The following is a 19363-nucleotide window of genomic DNA, read 5'->3' on the forward strand; positions in this document are numbered from 1 at the left end:
TTATGATAATATTTTATACTTTTGTACATATGTGAACTTTTTTTTGTATATATTTCAACTGATATATGTTTTGAAAATAAAAAAAATTGAATAAATCTGCGTGTCTAAGTTTGTATATTCGTATCGAACTATACAGGTATTTGTAAGAGTAAATTCAAAATTATTGAATATGATGTAAAATGACAGCACATATGTTTTAAACATGGATAATATGTAAAGAATCTTTCAAACTTCCGAATATTTTCAATTCACGTGCAAAATCATCTTATATTCACAATTATACATTAAATTACTTAGCAAAGAGGAATCAATGGATATATAAATAAGTACACATAATATATATATATATATACTTTGCCAATATCAACAATTGTAGATAAATGTAAACTTTAATCGTGCATTTTTCACGAAATATATCAATTTACGTCAAATATTTATAGATCGTTTTTCAAACTACTCCCAATAGCAAAATACTTGGAATAAATTTCTTTCAAAACGATTTGTGCTTGTTCAGTCCATAGAATAACGTTGTCAATAAATTTGTTTAAATATTCAGTACTTGATTGTTGGTAATACCGAACTGGCTGCCCCGTTTGGAGCTCCAAGTAATTAGAAATAGAATCCGCCCGTTGCTTATCAAACAAGGGCAATGTCACAAGACTTAATATAACAACAATACTTATCGCTATCAACCAGAAGAATAGTTTGATCAAACCTCTGCACAGTCTACCAGCAATTCCATCTGAAACAAGAAAAGTTAGTCACTTACGTAAAAGACATAGTCTTGACCTTGAGCGCAATAATTTTTCTGTCAAGTTCATAGTTACCGAATATTCAAATTACTTTGAAAGTTACTATAAATTGTTAAGAAACATAATATATGTATATTTTCGTTACCTTTCCGTGAAGATGATAGTCCGTAACTATTTTTGTACTCGGACTTCAGTCTTAGTGCAGATGTATGCCCATTGGTCTTTTGTCGGTCTGACTTAAGGCCTGCTGAATTTTCCCTATCTACTTGTGACCTGCTCTCCTTGTTTTCTGCTTTTTTCTTCTTCTTCTTCCCCTCTTTTTTCATAGGTCCCGTACCTTTCTCTGCTTCAACTAATTTTAAACAAAAGACGATACTTTTATAAGAAGAGCCCAGTTGAAATGAACAAATTCGACAATGAATTCAATACCACAATCAAAAGTCAAATGAAAACGAAAGATTTATCATGAGATATTGCTAATCAAGTGGTAGTCGCACCTGCTGCACTTGCGATTATCCTACGCTGTTGTTCCTCGTCAATAGCTCGTTTTGCACTACTTAAATATGCAACAACATTACGAGCGCAAGCTTGACACTCCCTGGCATTACTGCACAATCCAGCAACACTGGCTACTCCCGGCGTCAGAGGGTTTTCCTTCAAATCTAGCCACTTTAAATTCTTCAGCTCACCTAAGCTCAATGGTAAACGACTTATCTGAAATTTACACAATATATATCACAGGCTTGCTGATATTACTGCAGATTATTTTCGACCAGCCAAAAACTTATGTGATTTCAATTACATTGTTACTGTAGAGATCAATGTATTTGAGTTGGCGCATATCTCCAAAATTTTCCGGCAACTCCGTCAACTGGTTTTTGCTCAAATCCAGCTTGACTATGTGCGTCAATGTGGCGAATGTTTTCTGTAAAGAATATGAAATAAAGTTTGAAAAAAGGTACGCGTACTTGTGTAAATAGCTTCGTAATATCCAAAATAATCATTCAATTTTCTCCTTAAAATTATTTCAGCTCAAATTTAAGCAGGACTAAATATATGAAATTAAACCGAAAAAACAAACCTACTGGCAAAGAGACCAGCCTGTTGTTCGAGAGATCCAGGTGGGATGCTTTTCTGATTGCAGCCTGAAAAATAAATATGGTTGACAATGTCGCGCATTCACAGATTACAAATTCATAATAAAAAAATAACAAAGTATTATCGCTTATACTCACAATATCTTTTACAGGTACTTCCTGAAGGTCAGACATGCTCAGATCCAAAGTATCGTCTTGTAATTTATCCTTCAAATTCATCTTGGACGACATATCTGCAGTTGAAAACCCAGGCAGTAAATTGGTCGCGACGGCTAATAGCTGTCCAGATTAGGTCTAAAATATGAAAGATCAAAATATATTCGAGGATTTCATTATTCATACATAGTGTTTTTATCCAGTATAACAAAGACTCGATATCTCAGGCAAATATAGATAAACGAATGATACCTGCAGGTGCAAGTCTTTACACTTTTCATTGTCGGACTCAATTAATAATGATCGATCGGTACATTTGTTATTGCAAATTTGGTTTCTTTAACTATAGTCTAGATCTTAAGCTGCGGTTTGTGCTATTTCTCTACTAATGTAAATAAAACACGATGTTGAAGTTAGTAACATTTTCTTATTTTTACAGTCATTTTGAAGGAACTAGGATTGTAAAATATGAGTATATTACTTTTTATTAGGCTTTACTGAATTTTAAACAGTTCGAAAATTTGAAAATAACGGTTTTTCCTCAGCATAAATCGTTACGATAACGTTACTAACTTCAACATGATAATAAAACATCATTAATCCCGCAACTTGGCATGTGCATCGTGCGGTGAATTCATTAAAAAACCGGCTTCACGTATGTCTCTTAATTGACGATAAATGATAGAACCTACAAGGCGTGATGATGAATTATCGTGGAAATGAGTATGAAATTATCAAATATTACCGTATTTCTATTGTTTATTATGGACAAAGGTCGCAGATAAAGTCTTCCAAAATGCGTCACTCAGAATAAGTTGGAATAAAGTCAAACCGTGTCCACGTAAGCGAATTTACGGTCATAGAATTTGACATATTGAAACAGGTTTACCAACACCTGCGGAGCAAGAATCATTGTTTGGTTGTCAAGCATGATCCCAGATTGTCGGTAACACAGATTTCTATAAATCTGCGGTCGTTAAACCGCATTTTAAACCGGGATTTTTTTGTTTTGGAACCCGCCGGAGCCACAGTCTGTTGACACTTTTAACAGTCATCACGTGAATCACTGGAATTCATACTTTTAGCGATAAACTCAGTCGTTTATCGTCAACAAATTCACGTAAGCCCGGCGTTTTGTATTGTTTTCTACGTACGGCATATAGCGAATGAATAGCGATAAATGTCAAGTTTCGTCTCATCTCCATCGTTCGTGACGAAACTCGAAAATTGTTATATTATTACCGTTGAATGAACTATAAATATACTTGACGACGTGGCAAAGTAAAAATCAAATTCTGGTCCTTTCGCCTTGCTTTGTGCAAGAATTGACGTCCTCTTTCAATCTTTTCTCACTTAATTAATAAGACAATATACTCGCGTGTTGCTAGGCGCGAGTTCGGCACACCAAATCGAACGCGCGATAGTTCTGTAAACGGTTATCTGCCCCTTCCTACAAAATAAAAACGTGATAGTCATTATTATTCATTCCACCTATCTCATCTGTTGCCTGTACAAGCAAACTTTACTCGATTAAAGTGCGAGAATCCGGCCGTATTTATGTACCGGTGATACTGACAGACAAGCATTGCGTTCAAAGATTAGATAAATTCACAGAGTACACCATAACGTTGAGCTTAAAAGCAGAGCTGATAAGAATGTTTTTCTCGCTATAAAAGTCAGCCGGTGACAATCCGCTCGCTTGTTTCAAGAGATCTTCTCTTTGTAATAGTTCTAACAATTCAACGCCTGCTTTCTTTCTCCAGCCGAACGTGCCGAGCTAAGGACGTAATCCATTACGATGGCTCTGCCACTACCGCAAACGTTGAGCAAATTGTTTAGGTAAATAACGATTTTTATTTGTTTTTCAAATGCTTTAGTTAACATGCATAATTTGTGTCTATAGGATTTTTTAGCGTAATATTTTGTCCCGATCTCAGCGATACTCGGGAGAAAAATATTACATATATTTACAATATTGGAAATAGAAAAATAATGTGCGATATTTCAAGACAGATAATTTAATATGGTTCAACAAGCATTCCTTATGGCAAACGGTTATTTATCGATATATTTTGAGAAAAGCTAGTGTGACGGATTACTGATAATTTAGCTTATCCTTATTTATCCGCTGACAACTTGACGTACCTGTTGATATATATCAGACCGTGGCTTATCTTGTGATAGGTATTTGGGAAAAATAGTGGATAAGGCAATCTACGTTACTGGAATTGATCCGTGGACCTAATTTTGATGAATTGTCTTCTGATCGCTTCTGTCAATCCATCCATCACTTAATGTAATTTTTAAACAGGATTAAGTACATAGTCATAGATTACTTTTAGAGCGACGTGCAAATGTTGATATAATATTTTTTTCAGACGACGTTAGTTAGCTGCCGAGAGCTAATATATTTTGCAGAATGCCTGATATCGAAAATATTTTACAGCCATATAGACGCCCATAAGTCTGATTACATTCAGACCCTCAAGGAGGCTGTAGCAATAAAATCCGTCTCAGCATGGCCCGACAAAAGGAACGAGATAGTGAGAATGATGGAGTGGGCAGAAAAAAAGCTCAAGGAATTGGGATCTACAACAGAACTTGTCGATATTGGAAAGCAAACACTTCCCGACGGCAAGCAGATCCCTCTGCCGCCAATTCTGCTGGGTGATCTTGGCTCCGATCCGAAAAAGAAGACTGTACTTTTGTACGGACATCTGGACGTTCAACCGGCTCTAGTCGAAGATGGTTGGGACACCGAGCCGTTTGAGTTGATCGAAAAAGATGGAAAATTGTACGGTAGAGGAAGTACCGACGACAAAGGTCCTGTCCTTGGGTGGATTCATGCTTTGCAAGGATACAAAGCCATCGGGGAAGACATACCCGTTAATATAAAGGTAAATGAGTACCTCGCTTGTTCAACATTCTAGTTTCTTCTTCTATTTTTAGGAACGACTAATCTCGCAGCATTGACTAAAGGGGAACCTTTTATCGCCAATTCATTATTCATTCATTTATATTTTCTGTTACAGTTCTGTTTCGAGGGTATGGAGGAGAGCGGAAGCGAAGGTCTCGACGAGCTCTTGTGGGATCGTAAAGATACATTCTTGAAGGGTACCGACTATGTATGCATCTCGGACAATTACTGGCTGGGTACGACAAAGCCCTGCATAACGTACGGTCTTCGGGGTATCTGCTATTTTAACCTGGAGGTCAGCTGTGCCAGCAAAGATCTTCACAGCGGGACTTTCGGCGGAACTGTACACGAGGCTATGGCCGATCTGATCTTCCTAATGAATACGTTAGTGGATGTTAACGGGCGAATTCAAATTGATGGCATCTATGACAAAGTTGCCAAGATCACAGATGCTGAACTTGAAAGCTACAAGACAATAGAATTTGACGTCGATGAATTCCGTACGCAGGTCGGAACAACCAGGCTGGCGCAGAATGAGGACAAGGTTTGTATAATTGGTTATTTGTCGCAAGATGATGAATTTTTCTACCGGATACTAGAATATAAAAAAATTCAGAATGTTCGTAATTCGTCAGAAGAAAAATGTATTAATTTAACTCCGAATGATTTACTTATTTTTTAAACGAAAAATAGACGCAACTGTTGATGCACCGCTGGCGTTTTCCAAGCCTTTCTCTACATGGTATCGAAGGCGCTTTTAGTGAACCCGGAGCAAAGACTGTGATACCAAGAACGGTGATTGGCAAATTCTCGATTAGAATAGTGCCCGACATGACCCCGAATGAAGTTGAATCACAGGTGCGAAGTTACCTGGAAAAGCAATGGGCGACTAGAGGCAGTCCCAACACAATGAAAGTCAGCATGGGCCATGGTGGAAAGCCATGGACAGAGAATCCGGATCACCCGCACTACGTTGCGGGTCGTAAGGCTACAAAACACGTCTACAAGGTTGATCCAGACTTGTCGCGTGAGGGTGGTTCCATTCCTGTGACGCTAACTTTTCAAGAAGTGACTGGTAAAAATGTTCTTCTATTGCCGGTTGGCTGTGGGGATGACGGTGCACATTCCCAAAACGAAAAGCTCAACGTGCGCAACTACATAGAAGGCGTAAGTTTTTTTAGATTATTATTTAACACATTCTGTATAACGATTTTTCGTGAAAGAAAGAAAAAAAAATTTTATGTCACACCTATACTAACTATGTTCGTTTTTGCTTTCAGACAAAATTACTTGGAGCTTATCTCTACGAAGTTGCTCAACTATGAAACTAAATCTTCCTAAAAGTCTACGAACGAGTCTCGAGGAATACACTGTTACTCTTACGTCCCACTTATGAATATTATGATATTATTAAAATGTACCGAATTTAACATATCGCATGTCTAATGGTATAAGGAAGCATGCGTCATTATACAACCTTTTACAAGCGTAAAGGTAAAAAGGTCTATTTCTTTTTCCCTTTTATATTTACGCGAAAAACATGAGAATACATTAAAAAAGAAATCGACGAATCTTTCGTGTAAAAGGTTTTTAGAGTGTTTGCGAAAAAAAACTGTCGGATACAACCTTATACCGTTACATCCGATGTTATTTTTTGAGAAAATACAAAATTTTTAAATTCTTTTCAAAATCGAGAAATTTTTATATCCTGAAGGCTTTTGTGTTATTTACCTTCTACCATTTATATAATTATGTGATGAATAAAAATGTATTCTGGTGCCGAAAAGGGCATATCCATCAAACATAATGCTTTGTACCTTTATTTATTTTTTCGGATAATTTTGGTGTAAATATGCGTTTTGAGTGCTTTTGTAACTATGCGGCAAAAAAAAAAAAATATCTGCCCTTTCACAACCAAATTCCCCTTATTGACGTAGACTTCCTTATACCGTTAGACACGCGAAATAATTAAAAATTTATACGGTACTACACTTTTGTCTCCATAAAAGTCTGCGCACTATTAAGTTTGACATTCGACAGTCCGGAGTCTGGTTTTGGGTAGTTCCGATATTTTTAAATGTCCAAGATAATTTTTATCAGCGATTGAAATGGTAGTAGAAAATGATGACCAATTATGCGATTCAATTTTACGCAGCTTATTCGTAATATTTAAAAATATTATGGGAAAAATATAATTAATTAAAGGTAATACAATAAGTACAGAAATTTCAAGTCACTTTGGATTTATCCATTTTTTTCAAAACGAAGTGTCCATGCTGGTTCTCCTTTGTTGGCGTCTACAGGTAAACTTATGCACAGAGTTTGACCAACTTTCTTCCACTGCAAAAAGAGAGAGAAAAATTTAATAAGAAACAGGCGATGCTCCGACATAATTTGACAAGTTGACCTTATCAATTGGGAATAATTCCAGAAACATGTACGTTACCTTCAGTTTTTTACCATTAGAAAGTAGCGATATTTGCGGACTGTCAGGTATTTGCTTTGCCCCTAAACATAAATTATCGTCCTCGGGCCAGCTCAGAAGGGTGGCATAAAGTTTTTGCTTATTCGAGCTTTGTGTATACCACACATCTCCGGTGGTCGTATCATTTTGCACATTCCATGGTCTGCTGCCATAAATCGCTTCTCCGTTTACTGCCAGCCAAGCTCCTACACAATAAATGAATCAATCACCGCAAAACAGGGGAAAAAAAGGTGAACAGCCGTTAAATATGGAGTCATTGAAGAATATGGTAACTGGCTACAACTGTAAAACGAACTAATACCTAGACCGCGAAGCCTTTCCTCAAAAATGGGTGCAATAATGCCATCTTTAGTCGGTCCAACATTCATAAGCAGATTTCCGCCGCAGCTTACAGTCACTACCAATTCGTGAACTAACTCCTTCAGTGAGAGGTAATCAGCCAGAACAGCGTTTCTTCGAAATCCCCAAGAAACCCTATCAATTGTCATGCAGTTCTCCCACTTGTGTGGCTGAAGTACACCTGCAAGTAAGAACGTGGAGCTCAGGATCTTAATAAATGTGTGAAAAATTGAAAATCTCAATTGTAATTACCTGGATTATAACGATCTGTGCAGGTATAGTAGCCACCGTGGTGGCATGGAATGTTAGATCCCCATCGATCGTTAACTACAACAGTATCTTTGACTGGACTATCGTTATACAACCAGGCCAGAAATTCCTTAGATTTCCAATATGTGTCCGACGCATCCCAGTCCCCGTCGGACCAGATTACCTCCGGATGATAATTGTTGACGAGTTCAAGAAGCTCGGGGTATATCTTTTGCGTAACAAAGTTATCTGTTGCAAATTTGTTCTTCTTGTCGTTTAGGTACATGGGATTAAACCACTCGTACATTGAATGATACAGACCAAATTTCAGGTCTGTATTTTTTCTTATAGCCTGTGCAAGATCACCTGCAAATTTGAAATATGATATAAACCTTCACAAAGTTTAATCGAAAATTAAGACAGATTTTCATACTAAAATTTTTATTACAAACGATTGTATACGACTTTTTCACGCAAAAATATATACATATATTCACAATGCAGATCAATAATTGCAACACTAAATGTATAAGAGAGGAAAACATCTACAAACCTACGAGATCCTTGTGTGGCCCAATATCAACAGAGTTCCAACTGAAGGAGTATCTAGATGGCCACAAGGTGAAACCTTCGTGATGTTTACTCGTCAGTACAACATACTTAGCTCCGGCTGCTTTGAATAGTTCGCTCCATTGGGTAGCGTTGAAAAATTCTGCAGTGAAGTCACGAGCAAACTCTTGATAACTGAAGTCAGGTGGATAGTGCGCTTTCATGAATTCCTCATACTTGTTACCAGATTCAGCTGCGAAACAGACAAATTTGTTTTAAAAGTCTGGGGAAAAAAGGGGGGTAAAAAACTTGAAGATATTTAACATCATTTACATTTCCAATTCTTCCAAAACCATTCAGATCCAAAACCTGGTACACTAAAGACACCCCAGTGAATAAAAACACCAATCTTCCCATCTTCGTACCAGTCTGGTATCGGTCGTTTATCCAGACTGTCCCAGGTTGCTTGGTATGGTTTGCCGTCAACTTCAGTCTCATCTTGAAGAAACCCATTCATTTCTTTGTGAGAAGTCTCTTTGTTCCATTGTTCGACATCGTCATTGTTCATCATTACGACGTAGTTGTCGAGTTGATTGGAATAGCTCGTTGCGCAATAGCATAGCAGTAATAAGCCGCGTAAAATCATTATTATAAAATGGATATAGTAAGAATTAGTTTAGCAATAATCATACACTGTATTTTCAAACTATTATACTGCAGCGGTTTGAGGCAGAGGAAACGCCTCTTTCCTGTACTTGGTTGCTGTTACCAACTGATTGAGGTTACAAGCGTCATCAGCAGTATTCAATACCTACTGTGTCAAGATAAAAAACGTCTGTTATCATGTACATTTGTAATGTAAACATGAAAAAGAAATCTCCACTGGACAAGGACAGTGCGGTCTGCTGTCAATGACCGGTAAATGCCACATCAAAGGTAATAGAAGGTAATCGAAGGTGACCTCATCGACGTGACACCGGCAAAGTCGGTGTATGCGACTATTCCGGCTGCGTAGATCTCAGGTAATTTCTACGTCCACTCACCTATGAGATACCAAATTTACGTGAAATTGTTTACACGTTCGATAACTTCGACGCTTGGGCCAAGAAAATCAGAGTAAAGAATCTATCAATTGTTGGCTGCAGGAGGTGAAATAATTCTTAGCATTATTACCTTGCATTACCATGCACTAGTAATTCCATTACGATGTGCCTGCAATAAGAAATTAACGATAAAAAAATCGTTAATTTGAAACGTTCGAATAATATTTTGAACGTGGCGTCACTATTTACTTGTTTTAACAACGATGCCATCTTTCGGTAGACCATTTATTTATTGTTCAAAAAATTGGCGCGATCAGTTGGTAAATAAATTATTCCGATTTTCTAAATTTTGCCCATCATGTGTCGCTGTCTACTCATTGTTTTATTAACCATTCTTGATGCAATTGGCGCGCAATCGTCGGTTCAAATCGTCATTTGTTTCACGAGTACACGAAGCTCGTCGCGACGATGTTACGACTCGCAAAAACTAATAATGATCAAAAATCGTAGTGACATGACCGAGTTTTCTGACTGAACGACATCTTAATCACAATTTACTATTGATAAGTCCGAAACATTCGAGGCAATTTTTATTCGATTATAATATTTATTTCTAAGATATCGATAGAACGACCAATCGAAAGCGCGATCGTCACTTGAACTAGCTTGCATTTGTTTTCTCTCGCGTTCCACGCAAGTCGGGTTGGATGTTCCAGAGTTTGAGTGAACTGTTTATAATCATAAATATATTATAAGTGAATCGTTAACGTATAAACAATATCATCAATTTCGACAATGGACAAACCAATGACGATCATCGCTGAAATGTTTGAGGGCAAGCTAAGATTTTCAGTTCATCGCAACTCGGTACACGTATACATATTTGAGTAAGAATTGTCCCATAATTATATCCTCATCATGGAAATCTAATTCATTCGTGAGAAAAATGTTCATAATCAGCTTGATTGCTGTCGTGATTAACAGTATTAACTTTTTCGGTATAAAAACTAGTAAAGAAGAAAAATATCGCAGGAAACATCGGAGGATGATTTCTCTCAACCGTATCTCTATATTAAATAATCACACAGGAATAGGTCTATTTGTTATATTCGCAAAGCTAAAAAGAAAATTCATGAAATATCATTTCATGTTTTTCAACATGTTCAAGATGACGGTGCTGGTACAATATTTGATCAAGTTTCGGCGGGACTCGTGACGTCACGTTAAAACAATCGAGTGATCCGTTATGGCCCGATATTCAAATGTTTTTAAGGCGTTGCAAAGGTTGTAAACTCGCGTGTGAAGTGTTCGTTCGTCATTTTTCGAACGTAATAACGTGCAGTAAAGATCTTATATAATTATGTCAGAGTACTTATTAAAACAGCTTTTAAATATGATAAAAATATTCGTGATTGTGAAAAGACATAAAACTCTTCGTGATACGGTGTGACGGTCAGAAAGGTAAGACATAAACGCTGGAAAAAAATTCTGTGAATTCTATATCCACCTATTTGTAGGCAACCGTGTCATGAATGTAGCTCCAGTTGCCTACAGATAAGCGGATTCTCGCCTTTACACACGCAAGCACACAAAGTGTAGCGATGGAAAATATAGGCTGCTATTTAACGGACTTAATTTCAAAGCTTAATTTTTATATTTCAATTTCAGCACAGAAGTTTCATCAAAGGCGTGGAAACTGGGCTGTTGTTGGGAGAAAGCGGCACGAGTGAGTCGCATGCCTTTGAATTTGAAATCGCTATTCCTATACGTATTTATTGTTCTCCATCAAAACGCTGCGGATTTACCGTGTCGTCACTCAATGTTCAGCACTAAATACACGAGCATTCGATACTTGTATTTATCTTAGAAAATTGGTTGAAATTATTAAATTTAATTGTAATAAAATTCTTTGATTGGATTGTTTCTAATCAGAGGGACGAAAAAAAAATTAAATTAAAATACAGCGGTATTATTGAAGCATGTTTATAAAAATCGCATACAATAACAACACGGAATTATTGTACATTACATAATACGGTTGCTGAGTGATATTTTTTTTTCATATAATTTTCATATTCGTAGCAACTTTAAAGAGCGTTACAAATTCACCCAATACATTCGTTCTCGACATGCATTCAATGACCACCACACATATATAACCCTGATACATATTGATCGCTGATCAAATGAAAACGTACACAGCCTACTATAGATTAATGATAATTAATATACAGCTGCTTACCTAAACTAGATGATATTGTGTAATGCTTTCGGAAAGACTTTCCTAATAGTCTCTTAGCGGTAAATGAAATATAAAGATATTTATTTACAATTCTGTCTTGGGTGTAATGCTTAGTGATATATGTATGTTTATATTTTACATAATAATTGGTAGAGAAATATTATGCAATTTTATATTACGAATATTATTATTATCATCATTATTCTAACAACTTATCAAGACATTCGTAAGTTCGCTTCATTACCATTTCTTACTTAACAACTATAACATGATATCTCAAAAGATTCACACTTGGGTTGCGATATTCAGTGGCGTTCTTAATTATTATTACAAAAAATGATGCTATATTGCAGAAATATAGATCGCTTTAATACTTACTTTTATTTCTTCTTCAATAAATATACTTTCAAATATTTTCTATTTCTTTTGCTTTTTTCTTTTTGCGGAATCGCCGTAAGAAAAAATCACGCACTTGCTTTGCTACCCAATTGTGAATTGCTCTGAAAGGAAAGGGTTAAAATTCGAAGTATCAAGCCACCAACACCGTTCAAGCTTATTATTCATTATTAAACGGTAGAAGCTAGATCTTCCTGGAGATTTGCGAATAGGAGGTAATAATTTCTTTGTACCAAGGGGCTGACCCACTCGTCAATAGATTTTAAGATTGCTTAACTTCTTAGTTTGTGCTTATTTCAGTGAAAAATGTTGATTTCTTTGAAAAACGTATGATTAACATAAAAAATATTTGTATCTTCGAACCTGTATCTATTCGACCAGAATTTTATCCGTGATTAGAATGATACCGCATTCACAATTATTTGCCAAGTGGGTTTTCGCTTTTTTTCAAACGTTATAAAAAGATTCAGAATTCTATAATCAAAAGTAATTCGAGTTGTGGCTGAGACGTTGTTGCATGCAATTCGGTATCCAGTACCTTATTTGTCACCAAATATTTATAAAATGTTGTGTAATTAACCCTTTCCTGTTAACTAAAATGAGAACGCATACATAATGTACGGTTGACAATAAAAATTTTCTTACCAGTTTCGGTAAGAAGTTATTCCAATAAGCGTGGATATGACAATTTATCACAAGTGCTGGTATTCGGTTGGCCACAAAAACCGAGAGATCTGATGTTCTTCAGGACTAAAAAACTTATCGCGCCTTCTCTTACTCGAAATGAGTTCGTTGTTACTAAAAAAAAAACCCAGAAATAATAAAATAGACAAAAATAAAAATGTACTCAATAGAAATTGTTTAAGATATTCAGGTTACTCAGATTTCATGACCATTCCATAATATTCAACGATTTTGAGACACTAATGTCGAAAGAGAGAAAAAAAAAAAGGGAAAAAACAATCGACGAGTTAATCTCTGTAAGTTGCAGTAAGACTTTTCAAAACATCTGGCCAATAACAGCAAGCGATCGAACAGCAGATTGAACATTATTAACGTGAATATGGTGCGCGACGGTGTGATGATGGTCTTCGAGGACCCCGATCTCTCCATATTGAGCCCGACAGCGTTTTTGATGGGCGAATAAACTCCCGCTGTGACTGTAGGCTGCCCCGCACGTTTTACATATGTAAGGTTTTTCACCGGAATGAGTATAAGTGTGCTCCTTCAGTGTGCTAAGTCTCTTGAACGCTTTCCCACACGTTTTGCACAAATAATTTGCCTCACCCGTGTGGCGAGTCAAATGTCTTCTGAAGGCCGAGCTGACAGCAAACGCGGCACTACAAACATGACAAACAAATGGTTTGTCCCCCGTGTGGATGCGAAGATGATTTGCTAGGCTGGTCGTTGTTGTGAAACCGCTGTTGCATATCTTGCAAACGTGTGGCTTTACCCCTGTGTGCGTTCTCACGTGATAAGTTAACGACGAATTGCTCGGGTATACTTTGCTGCAAATATGGCAGAGATATTCTCGCGGTACTTTTTCCTTGGGTTTATTATGCGTCTTCTGATGAAGAGCCAGCCTGGCTTGGCTGGCGCAAACTTTTTCGCAAATCTCGCACGTCGCCGGCTCGGCTTTTGGCTTGTGCATCGACACGTGACGTCTGAGTCCTTTTTTTGTCGCCATGATTTTATCGCAATGCTGACACTTGTATTCGCCTCCGCCATCTTCCTCGCTGCCCTCTTTTCTCGTGCTCTCCCCACTATCCGTAGTTGGTTTCCTTTTTCTTTTAGGAATCGGTTCGTCATCCGAATCAAACAATTTGTTATCGTACATTAGATTATCCAACAGTCCGTGACCATGTTTTTCCGCATGTTTTTTCAGTGAGTCAGGTCGGAAAAACCATTTTTTACAAACGGTACAAGAATATTTTTTCTCTCCGTGAACAAGACTGTGTCTCTTTAAATTTTTCAACGTCGAACAGTACTGGCTGCAAGATTGACATTTATACAACTCTGGAGCATTTTCAAATTCGTCAGGTTCGTCGTTAGTTTCGCTCGCGTCGTCTGTATCGTCCTCGTTTTCAAGCTCGTTTATCGGGTGTTTTTCTTCGATCGGATCGTCGATCTTGATTTGTTTTATAATGTCGTTTACTTTCTCCGTGTGAGACTTCAGATGGCGTACCAAACTCTGTGACTTTGAAAAAGAGGCGTGACACAGTTGACACGCGTGCGGTTTGGAGACGTGTATCTTTTTATGTTTTTCCATATTTTCTAGCTTGTAAAACAATTTCAAGCATATGTCACATTTGTGTTGCTTTTCGTGAACGAGGGAATGTTTTTTCAGGCCTTTCTGCGTCGCGTATCTTTTCTCGCACACTTTGCATTTAAATTTCATTGAATCAGAATCTTGGCTGTCGCTATTTGCCTCGTCTTCATAATCGTCGTTACAATTGTCGTCGGTGTAACTCTTGGTAGGCAACGATTTCGCCTTTATATTTTGCGCCCGTTGTATGAGCGGTACATCTTCTCCTTCTGCGTTATCATTTAACAAACTTTCAACAAGATAATCCTCTTCCGACATTTCTGTACTTTTAGCTTCGTCTGGTTTTACGTCAGGCAATTCTGATGCCTCTTTTTGCTCCTCTATTCTCTCTAGCGACGGCCCGGTTCCCACATCGCCAGACTCCTCTAAATCTGTTTGCGGAAATGGAGAGTGACGAGTGTCATCTTCTAACGTCTCGGTTCTTTCGTCACCCTTGTTTACGTCGAATCCAATATTGCATATATTAAAAATTTTATTCTCCTCCACTATTCCTTCCCTCATTTTGTTTTCAGCTCCGCACGACTCAGCCGATTGAAAAGGCTCTCCTGACGTTGTAAAGTCCTGTGAACCTGCCGTCTGCATTTCTTGTTTCACGGAGTAGTTCCCTGGAGAATTTGTAGTCTTGGTTGTAAGAATAATTCGCGTTTGCGGTTCAGTTTGTGTGCTCGAATCCTAGAAAATGTAAAATCTGCAATTACTAACAAACACGAGCAATACGATATTAATCATTACAATTTTTGCAAAATAGCGGAATCATGTACCAACCGTAACGTTGGACTTTGCCGGTTTATTGTAATACAATCTCAATCGAGCATCCGAGTTCTGACATTGTTGTCGAAATTCGTGCGCTACAGTCGCCTTGTAGATACAGACATCGCAGATCAGCGAAGGCAGCCCATCTTCTTCTTGGACTTCTATCGAGCCGCAAACTTCTATTTTCTGATAAAGCCCAGAAAGTTCGCTCGCCTCGGGATCGGTGCAAAATAATGGCGACAAGTTTGTACTTTCCGAAAGACACACTCTGCACGCTCTGTCCAGATTAAGCGGCAAGTCAAAGTAGTTTGAATTCATTGTCTTTTCCAATTTGGAACTGTGCGACAAGCGCGGTGGTTCTGTGAACAAAATTCAACAATTATTCACGAGCACTTAATCTTTGTCTTTTGTCCAAATGAAAATTCACTTCTTACTCTTCCGTTATCGCTGTTTCAGCTAGTGAATGTTGAATGGTCGATTCATGTCTCAGCGTCAACGTTGAGCTTATCGACACGTGATGAGATTATCTGGAAATCCTTGATTCCGGTAGCTTCTCGTCGCACGGATTCACCTGGAGGAATTCAGTCATTCCGCATCAGGAATAGTCTCAACGAAGCGTGGCTAACTGTCGATACAACAAAAGCCTCGACATTCTTCAAGAGATTATGTATTACCTTTACCAACAATAGTAAGCAATTCTTCGACGGTCTACGGAACAAGGAAAATGTGACAAGAATTTGGCATGTTTCTAGCGAAAATGATTCGACAAAAAGGCGAGCCTCGGGTATAGAGTAAATTTGAAAATTTCCAACTAGCGTGAAAATAAACATATTTGAAAAATGAAATTAGTGTTAAAAATACTGGGTTCTCAACCTTTAAACATCCGACGCCGCGTGAACGTGTCACGATCTCGAGTTTACGTAGCAGCAGTGATGCCCAGACGAACCGAACATTTGTAGACTGATCGAGGTTTTCGAAGGTGCGGATTGGCCGGCCCGCCGAATCCTCGTATAGTTCGAATGGAAGGAGTAGCGCGAATATAACCGCCGCAATGAGCTTCGCAATCTTCCAAATCCACTCTTGACACCTCTTTGGAGCCTCTTCCTTTTGTTCAATGGCTTCTTCAAGCACCTCTGCTATTATGTTTCTTCCTCAAGGTTGAGAACAGGCTTTTTACCCGAGTCGGCATCTGTCATTTTCGATGAAAACTGCCTCCGCCGAATTCTCGGTGAACAATTTAGATCCCTGTTTTACCGACCTAACCTCAAAATTAAAAATTATCATAATCATAACAGTTATAAAGTGCCCCTGCAAATATGTCGAACCCGAGTTTGTCAACCTGTCAGTATTTCGTGAAGCGGAAAAAACGCCACTGCAGAATGACCGTTAAACAAGGCAGCAATTACTGTGGCGAGCATCTTCCGCAGGAGCGAGAATCTCCCTCTGAAAGCACCGGAGCTGGTAAAGCAAATCGAAAGAGGGTAGCGTGTCCGTTGGATCCGACTCAGTACGTGATTTTAATCCTAAATTGTTCAGTTTCATTTCGCATCGTCTTTTTTTACCAACTTCACATAAAATTTATAGAATCTTTCCAGCACCTGTTACGCAACTAAACTTGCCAAGCACCTTAAAGTTTGCAACGTCAAACAGCTGAAGGATGCGCAGCCTGACTATATAGTCAAAGGAATCAATTGCGGGGAAACTGGTACCGAAACCTTGCCTCACGTTCCGCTATCACAACTCGACAATTCCACCTTGGATAGAGTTTTGCAAAAAATCGATGCTGCTTATGGTTGGTTTTTTAATATCTTTGCTCGATCTCCGGAGTCTTAACTTCACGGTGATTCTCTTGCATTGTTGCTGACATTCCTACCTGATTTTCAGAATCTATGCCGCACATCCCTGAAATAATACTTGCTCATTCGGTCCTCGAAGATGAATTGAAAAATGACACCTATGGCAAAGATGTTAGAAAACATTTGCTTCAGAATGCATCTTTAATCGCCCATCTGCAAAGAGCTGATCTAGTTCGTGATAATACATGTTTCATCGAATTTGGAGCAGGAAAAGGTGAAGGGGATAATATTCTCACTGGTGTGGACGCGGCATCTTAATCGTCAGTGTTTCAAAAGTAAACTCAAATTCTATTAGCATCTGGATCAGTTCATGATAAATTTGAATCAGAGCTCTGTTAATTTTCAATGAAAAAAGGGGTGCATATGGAATGAGATGCTCAATTCGCGTTGTATCTTGAAACATCCATGTGGATTTCTATCATCCGAGTTGAATGTAACATTCACCCGATGAGTTCTATCTCATTCCTTATACATCCCTCTTTTGGTTGAAAATTAACAGAAATCTTATTTAAATTTATCATGAACTACAGAACTAATCCAAGTGCTTATAAAAGTACCGTTTATTTTTGAGATGCTGACAATGGATATGTCAAGTTCACACCGGTAATAACCCTTCGTTTTCGCAGTGACGTAGTTTATTCTGGTTTTAGGCAAACTAACGTACTGGCTAGCACAGGCAATTAAGGAGCAAAAAAGTTCCGCCGTCATGTTAGTCGATCGTTCAAGCCACCGACACAAAAGCGACAATAAATTGAAAAACGAAACAATCGGCCTAGATGTTATACGAGTCAGAGCAGACATCGCAGATCTTGCCTTGAACTCTGTGAAGGAAATAGAGCACTTTAAAAACAAAGTTGGTATAGCCAAGCACCTTTGCGGCGCCGCCACGGGTATGCTTATCCATTTACTATACCGATGAGAATATCCTAAATATTGAACAATGCCAGGCGATATTCGATACTGAACAATTACTTCGCAGATTTGACAATGCGCTGTTTAGTTCAAGCGATGCGTTGCGAAGTTGAATTCCATGTGGGCGGTATGGTGGTCGCGTTCTGCTGTCATCACAGGTGCGAGTATAAGCCGTACGTTGGCAAAGACTACTTGGAGAAGACATGCGGCTTTACTCCATCGGAGTTTTCGATACTCTGCAGTATCGCCAGCTGGGCAACATGCGGGTCTGGAAAAAGTAGGAGTGTTCAAAGTACAGAGCACGATAATGGGAGCGCGGGTGATCAGGATTGGTAAATTCCTCGGAATAGTCATTCAACGAGTACGCCAAAAAGCACAATGATCTCATCTTGAATTTACAAAACAATTTTCTGGCGTTTTCAGTTCCGATTCGATTCGACTACTCCAAAAACGCGAATCTGTCGGTAGGAAGGTGAAGACCTTGTTGAATTGGGGTCGTGTCGAGTACCTCAAGAACGCCGGCTTCGATTGTCAGTTGATAAACTACACCTCTACTGATGTCTCTCTGGAAAATATGTGCATCGTAGCGACGCGAAAATCTACGACAAAATGATCAGTTAATAAAATTTTACCACCGTTTCATCCGTGTCGAATTTTCTATGTAACTCTCTTTCATCACATATCAATTCGAAATCTGTTCAAGCCTGGGAGGTAGGCAACCCTGCAAACCCCCGAGCATTGCATTTTGCCTGTGCGCAACGGCGCAGGCGTATCTTTATTGCGTGAAGCCAAACAAGAATTCCTTCTAATGAGTGACGGATTTTGAGACGCGTATATTCACTTGCAGCAATGAATGAATCAACTTTTCATCTCCTTCTTATCACCAGGGAGGGCTGTAAAAGTGCGGAACATTTTATATCTTATATGCGCGTGTATAGTTGAGGTTTCATTCTGTATTACACACGGTTAGGTGGCCACGGGACTTCGCGGTGCCACGTCAATGGGGTTTCGACTCTGGATCCCTTCCCTTTCACGCAACTGTAAAGAATGTATACTATATCGATGGCTCTTAATAAATTTCACTCAACTTTAGAGAGCTTGATTACAAAAGACTTAACTTTAGCGTGATACTAATTATAATCCAAGTAATTCTACGGTCTCCGACGACAAAACAATCAACTACTATGCTTATGCATAGAAATTAATCGTTTTATCATCGAAGTCCGTAGAGTTACTCGGATTATAATCGTGACGCCAGAGTTGGGTCTTTTGTAATCAGCTTCTCTAAAAT

At 38.3% G+C, this 19363-nt stretch overlaps 5 protein-coding genes across 12 annotated transcripts; 2 read left to right on the top strand and 3 right to left on the bottom strand.

The window, feature by feature from the left end:
* Positions 1 to 89: 89 nt before the first annotated feature.
* On the bottom strand, positions 90 to 2884 carry LOC124404773 (leucine-rich repeat-containing protein 59). 5 transcript variants are annotated; one of them, XM_046879155.1, is made up of 7 exons: positions 2751 to 2884; positions 1988 to 2082; positions 1838 to 1897; positions 1555 to 1677; positions 1250 to 1466; positions 898 to 1104; positions 90 to 742 (listed from the first exon to the last, which is right to left on the bottom strand). In XM_046879155.1, the coding sequence occupies exons 2-7, from the start codon at positions 2078 to 2080 to the stop codon at positions 435 to 437; spliced, it is 1008 nt and encodes a 335-aa protein (XP_046735111.1). In that variant the 5' UTR covers positions 2081 to 2082; positions 2751 to 2884; the 3' UTR covers positions 90 to 434. The 5 variants fall into 5 exon arrangements, with proteins under 5 accessions (XP_046735111.1, XP_046735110.1, XP_046735107.1 ...); XM_046879154.1 differs by lacking the exon at positions 2751 to 2884 and adding an exon at positions 2192 to 2208 and having other exon boundaries at positions 1988 to 2101; XM_046879151.1 differs by having other exon boundaries at positions 91 to 742; positions 1988 to 2101.
* An 884-nt stretch (positions 2885 to 3768) lies between these two features.
* Positions 3769 to 6653, top strand: LOC124404772 (cytosolic non-specific dipeptidase). The gene is made up of 5 exons (XM_046879150.1): positions 3769 to 3844; positions 4452 to 4902; positions 5038 to 5466; positions 5616 to 6089; positions 6203 to 6653. Exons 1-5 carry the CDS (start codon positions 3804 to 3806, stop codon positions 6245 to 6247), a joined length of 1440 nt encoding a protein of 479 aa, XP_046735106.1. The 5' UTR covers positions 3769 to 3803; the 3' UTR covers positions 6248 to 6653.
* A 400-nt stretch (positions 6654 to 7053) lies between these two features.
* Positions 7054 to 9539, bottom strand: LOC124404771 (alpha-L-fucosidase). 2 transcript variants are annotated; one of them, XM_046879149.1, is made up of 6 exons: positions 8970 to 9101; positions 8549 to 8797; positions 7999 to 8361; positions 7709 to 7927; positions 7369 to 7592; positions 7054 to 7262 (listed from the first exon to the last, which is right to left on the bottom strand). In XM_046879149.1, the coding sequence occupies exons 1-6, from the start codon at positions 9055 to 9057 to the stop codon at positions 7167 to 7169; spliced, it is 1239 nt and encodes a 412-aa protein (XP_046735105.1). In that variant the 5' UTR covers positions 9058 to 9101; the 3' UTR covers positions 7054 to 7166. The 2 variants fall into 2 exon arrangements, with proteins under 2 accessions (XP_046735105.1, XP_046735103.1); XM_046879147.1 differs by having other exon boundaries at positions 7059 to 7262; positions 8878 to 9539.
* Positions 9540 to 11568: 2029 nt separating this feature from the next.
* LOC124404770 (zinc finger protein 345-like) lies at positions 11569 to 16594 on the bottom strand. 3 transcript variants are annotated; one of them, XM_046879145.1, is made up of 4 exons: positions 16178 to 16594; positions 15739 to 15875; positions 15317 to 15663; positions 11569 to 15223 (listed from the first exon to the last, which is right to left on the bottom strand). In XM_046879145.1, exons 3-4 carry the CDS (start codon positions 15620 to 15622, stop codon positions 13226 to 13228), a joined length of 2304 nt encoding a protein of 767 aa, XP_046735101.1. In that variant the 5' UTR covers positions 15623 to 15663; positions 15739 to 15875; positions 16178 to 16594; the 3' UTR covers positions 11569 to 13225. The 3 variants fall into 3 exon arrangements, with proteins under 3 accessions (XP_046735101.1, XP_046735100.1, XP_046735102.1); XM_046879144.1 differs by having other exon boundaries at positions 15732 to 15875; XM_046879146.1 differs by lacking the exon at positions 16178 to 16594 and adding an exon at positions 15979 to 16139 and having other exon boundaries at positions 15732 to 15875.
* Positions 16570 to 18719, top strand: LOC124404777 (tRNA:m(4)X modification enzyme TRM13 homolog). The gene is made up of 6 exons (XM_046879161.1): positions 16570 to 16811; positions 16900 to 17096; positions 17189 to 17374; positions 17811 to 18050; positions 18140 to 18404; positions 18496 to 18719. Exons 1-6 carry the CDS (start codon positions 16621 to 16623, stop codon positions 18683 to 18685), a joined length of 1269 nt encoding a protein of 422 aa, XP_046735117.1. The 5' UTR covers positions 16570 to 16620; the 3' UTR covers positions 18686 to 18719.
* The last annotated feature ends 644 nt before the right edge of the window (positions 18720 to 19363 follow it).

Source organism: Diprion similis, chromosome 3 (assembly GCF_021155765.1).
Source record: "Diprion similis isolate iyDipSimi1 chromosome 3, iyDipSimi1.1, whole genome shotgun sequence".
NCBI lineage: Eukaryota > Metazoa > Arthropoda > Insecta > Hymenoptera > Diprionidae > Diprion > Diprion similis.

Excerpts from the sequence above, each read along its gene's own strand:
- LOC124404777 (XM_046879161.1), top strand. The coding sequence starts at position 16,621 with ATGTCGAACCCGAGTTTGTCAACCTGTCAGTATTTCGTGAAGCGGAAA. Across the intron at positions 17,097-17,188 it reads AAAAATCGATGCTGCTTATG|AATCTATGCCGCACATCCCT; the intron begins GTTGGTTTTTTA and ends CCTGATTTTCAG. Across the intron at positions 18,405-18,495 it reads AGCGCGGGTGATCAGGATTG|TTCCGATTCGATTCGACTAC; the intron begins GTAAATTCCTCG and ends TGGCGTTTTCAG.
- LOC124404773 (XM_046879155.1), bottom strand. The coding sequence starts at position 2,080 with ATGTCGTCCAAGATGAATTTGAAGGATAAATTACAAGACGATACTTTG. Across the intron at positions 1,898-1,987 it reads AAGTACCTGTAAAAGATATT|GCTGCAATCAGAAAAGCATC; the intron begins GTGAGTATAAGC and ends TTTATTTTTCAG. Across the intron at positions 1,678-1,837 it reads ACAGGCTGGTCTCTTTGCCA|AAAACATTCGCCACATTGAC; the intron begins GTAGGTTTGTTT and ends TATTCTTTACAG.
- LOC124404770 (XM_046879145.1), bottom strand. The coding sequence starts at position 15,622 with ATGAATTCAAACTACTTTGACTTGCCGCTTAATCTGGACAGAGCGTGC. Across the intron at positions 15,224-15,316 it reads CGGCAAAGTCCAACGTTACG|GATTCGAGCACACAAACTGA; the intron begins GTTGGTACATGA and ends TACATTTTCTAG.
- LOC124404772 (XM_046879150.1), top strand. The coding sequence starts at position 3,804 with ATGGCTCTGCCACTACCGCAAACGTTGAGCAAATTGTTTAG. Across the intron at positions 3,845-4,451 it reads ACGTTGAGCAAATTGTTTAG|CCATATAGACGCCCATAAGT; the intron begins GTAAATAACGAT and ends AATATTTTACAG. Across the intron at positions 6,090-6,202 it reads TGCGCAACTACATAGAAGGC|ACAAAATTACTTGGAGCTTA; the intron begins GTAAGTTTTTTT and ends TTTTGCTTTCAG.
- LOC124404771 (XM_046879147.1), bottom strand. The coding sequence starts at position 9,190 with ATGATTTTACGCGGCTTATTACTGCTATGCTATTGCGCAACGAGCTAT. Across the intron at positions 7,593-7,708 it reads GGAAAGGCTTCGCGGTCTAG|GAGCTTGGCTGGCAGTAAAC; the intron begins GTATTAGTTCGT and ends TTTATTGTGTAG. Across the intron at positions 7,263-7,368 it reads CTAATGGTAAAAAACTGAAG|TGGAAGAAAGTTGGTCAAAC; the intron begins GTAACGTACATG and ends CTCTTTTTGCAG.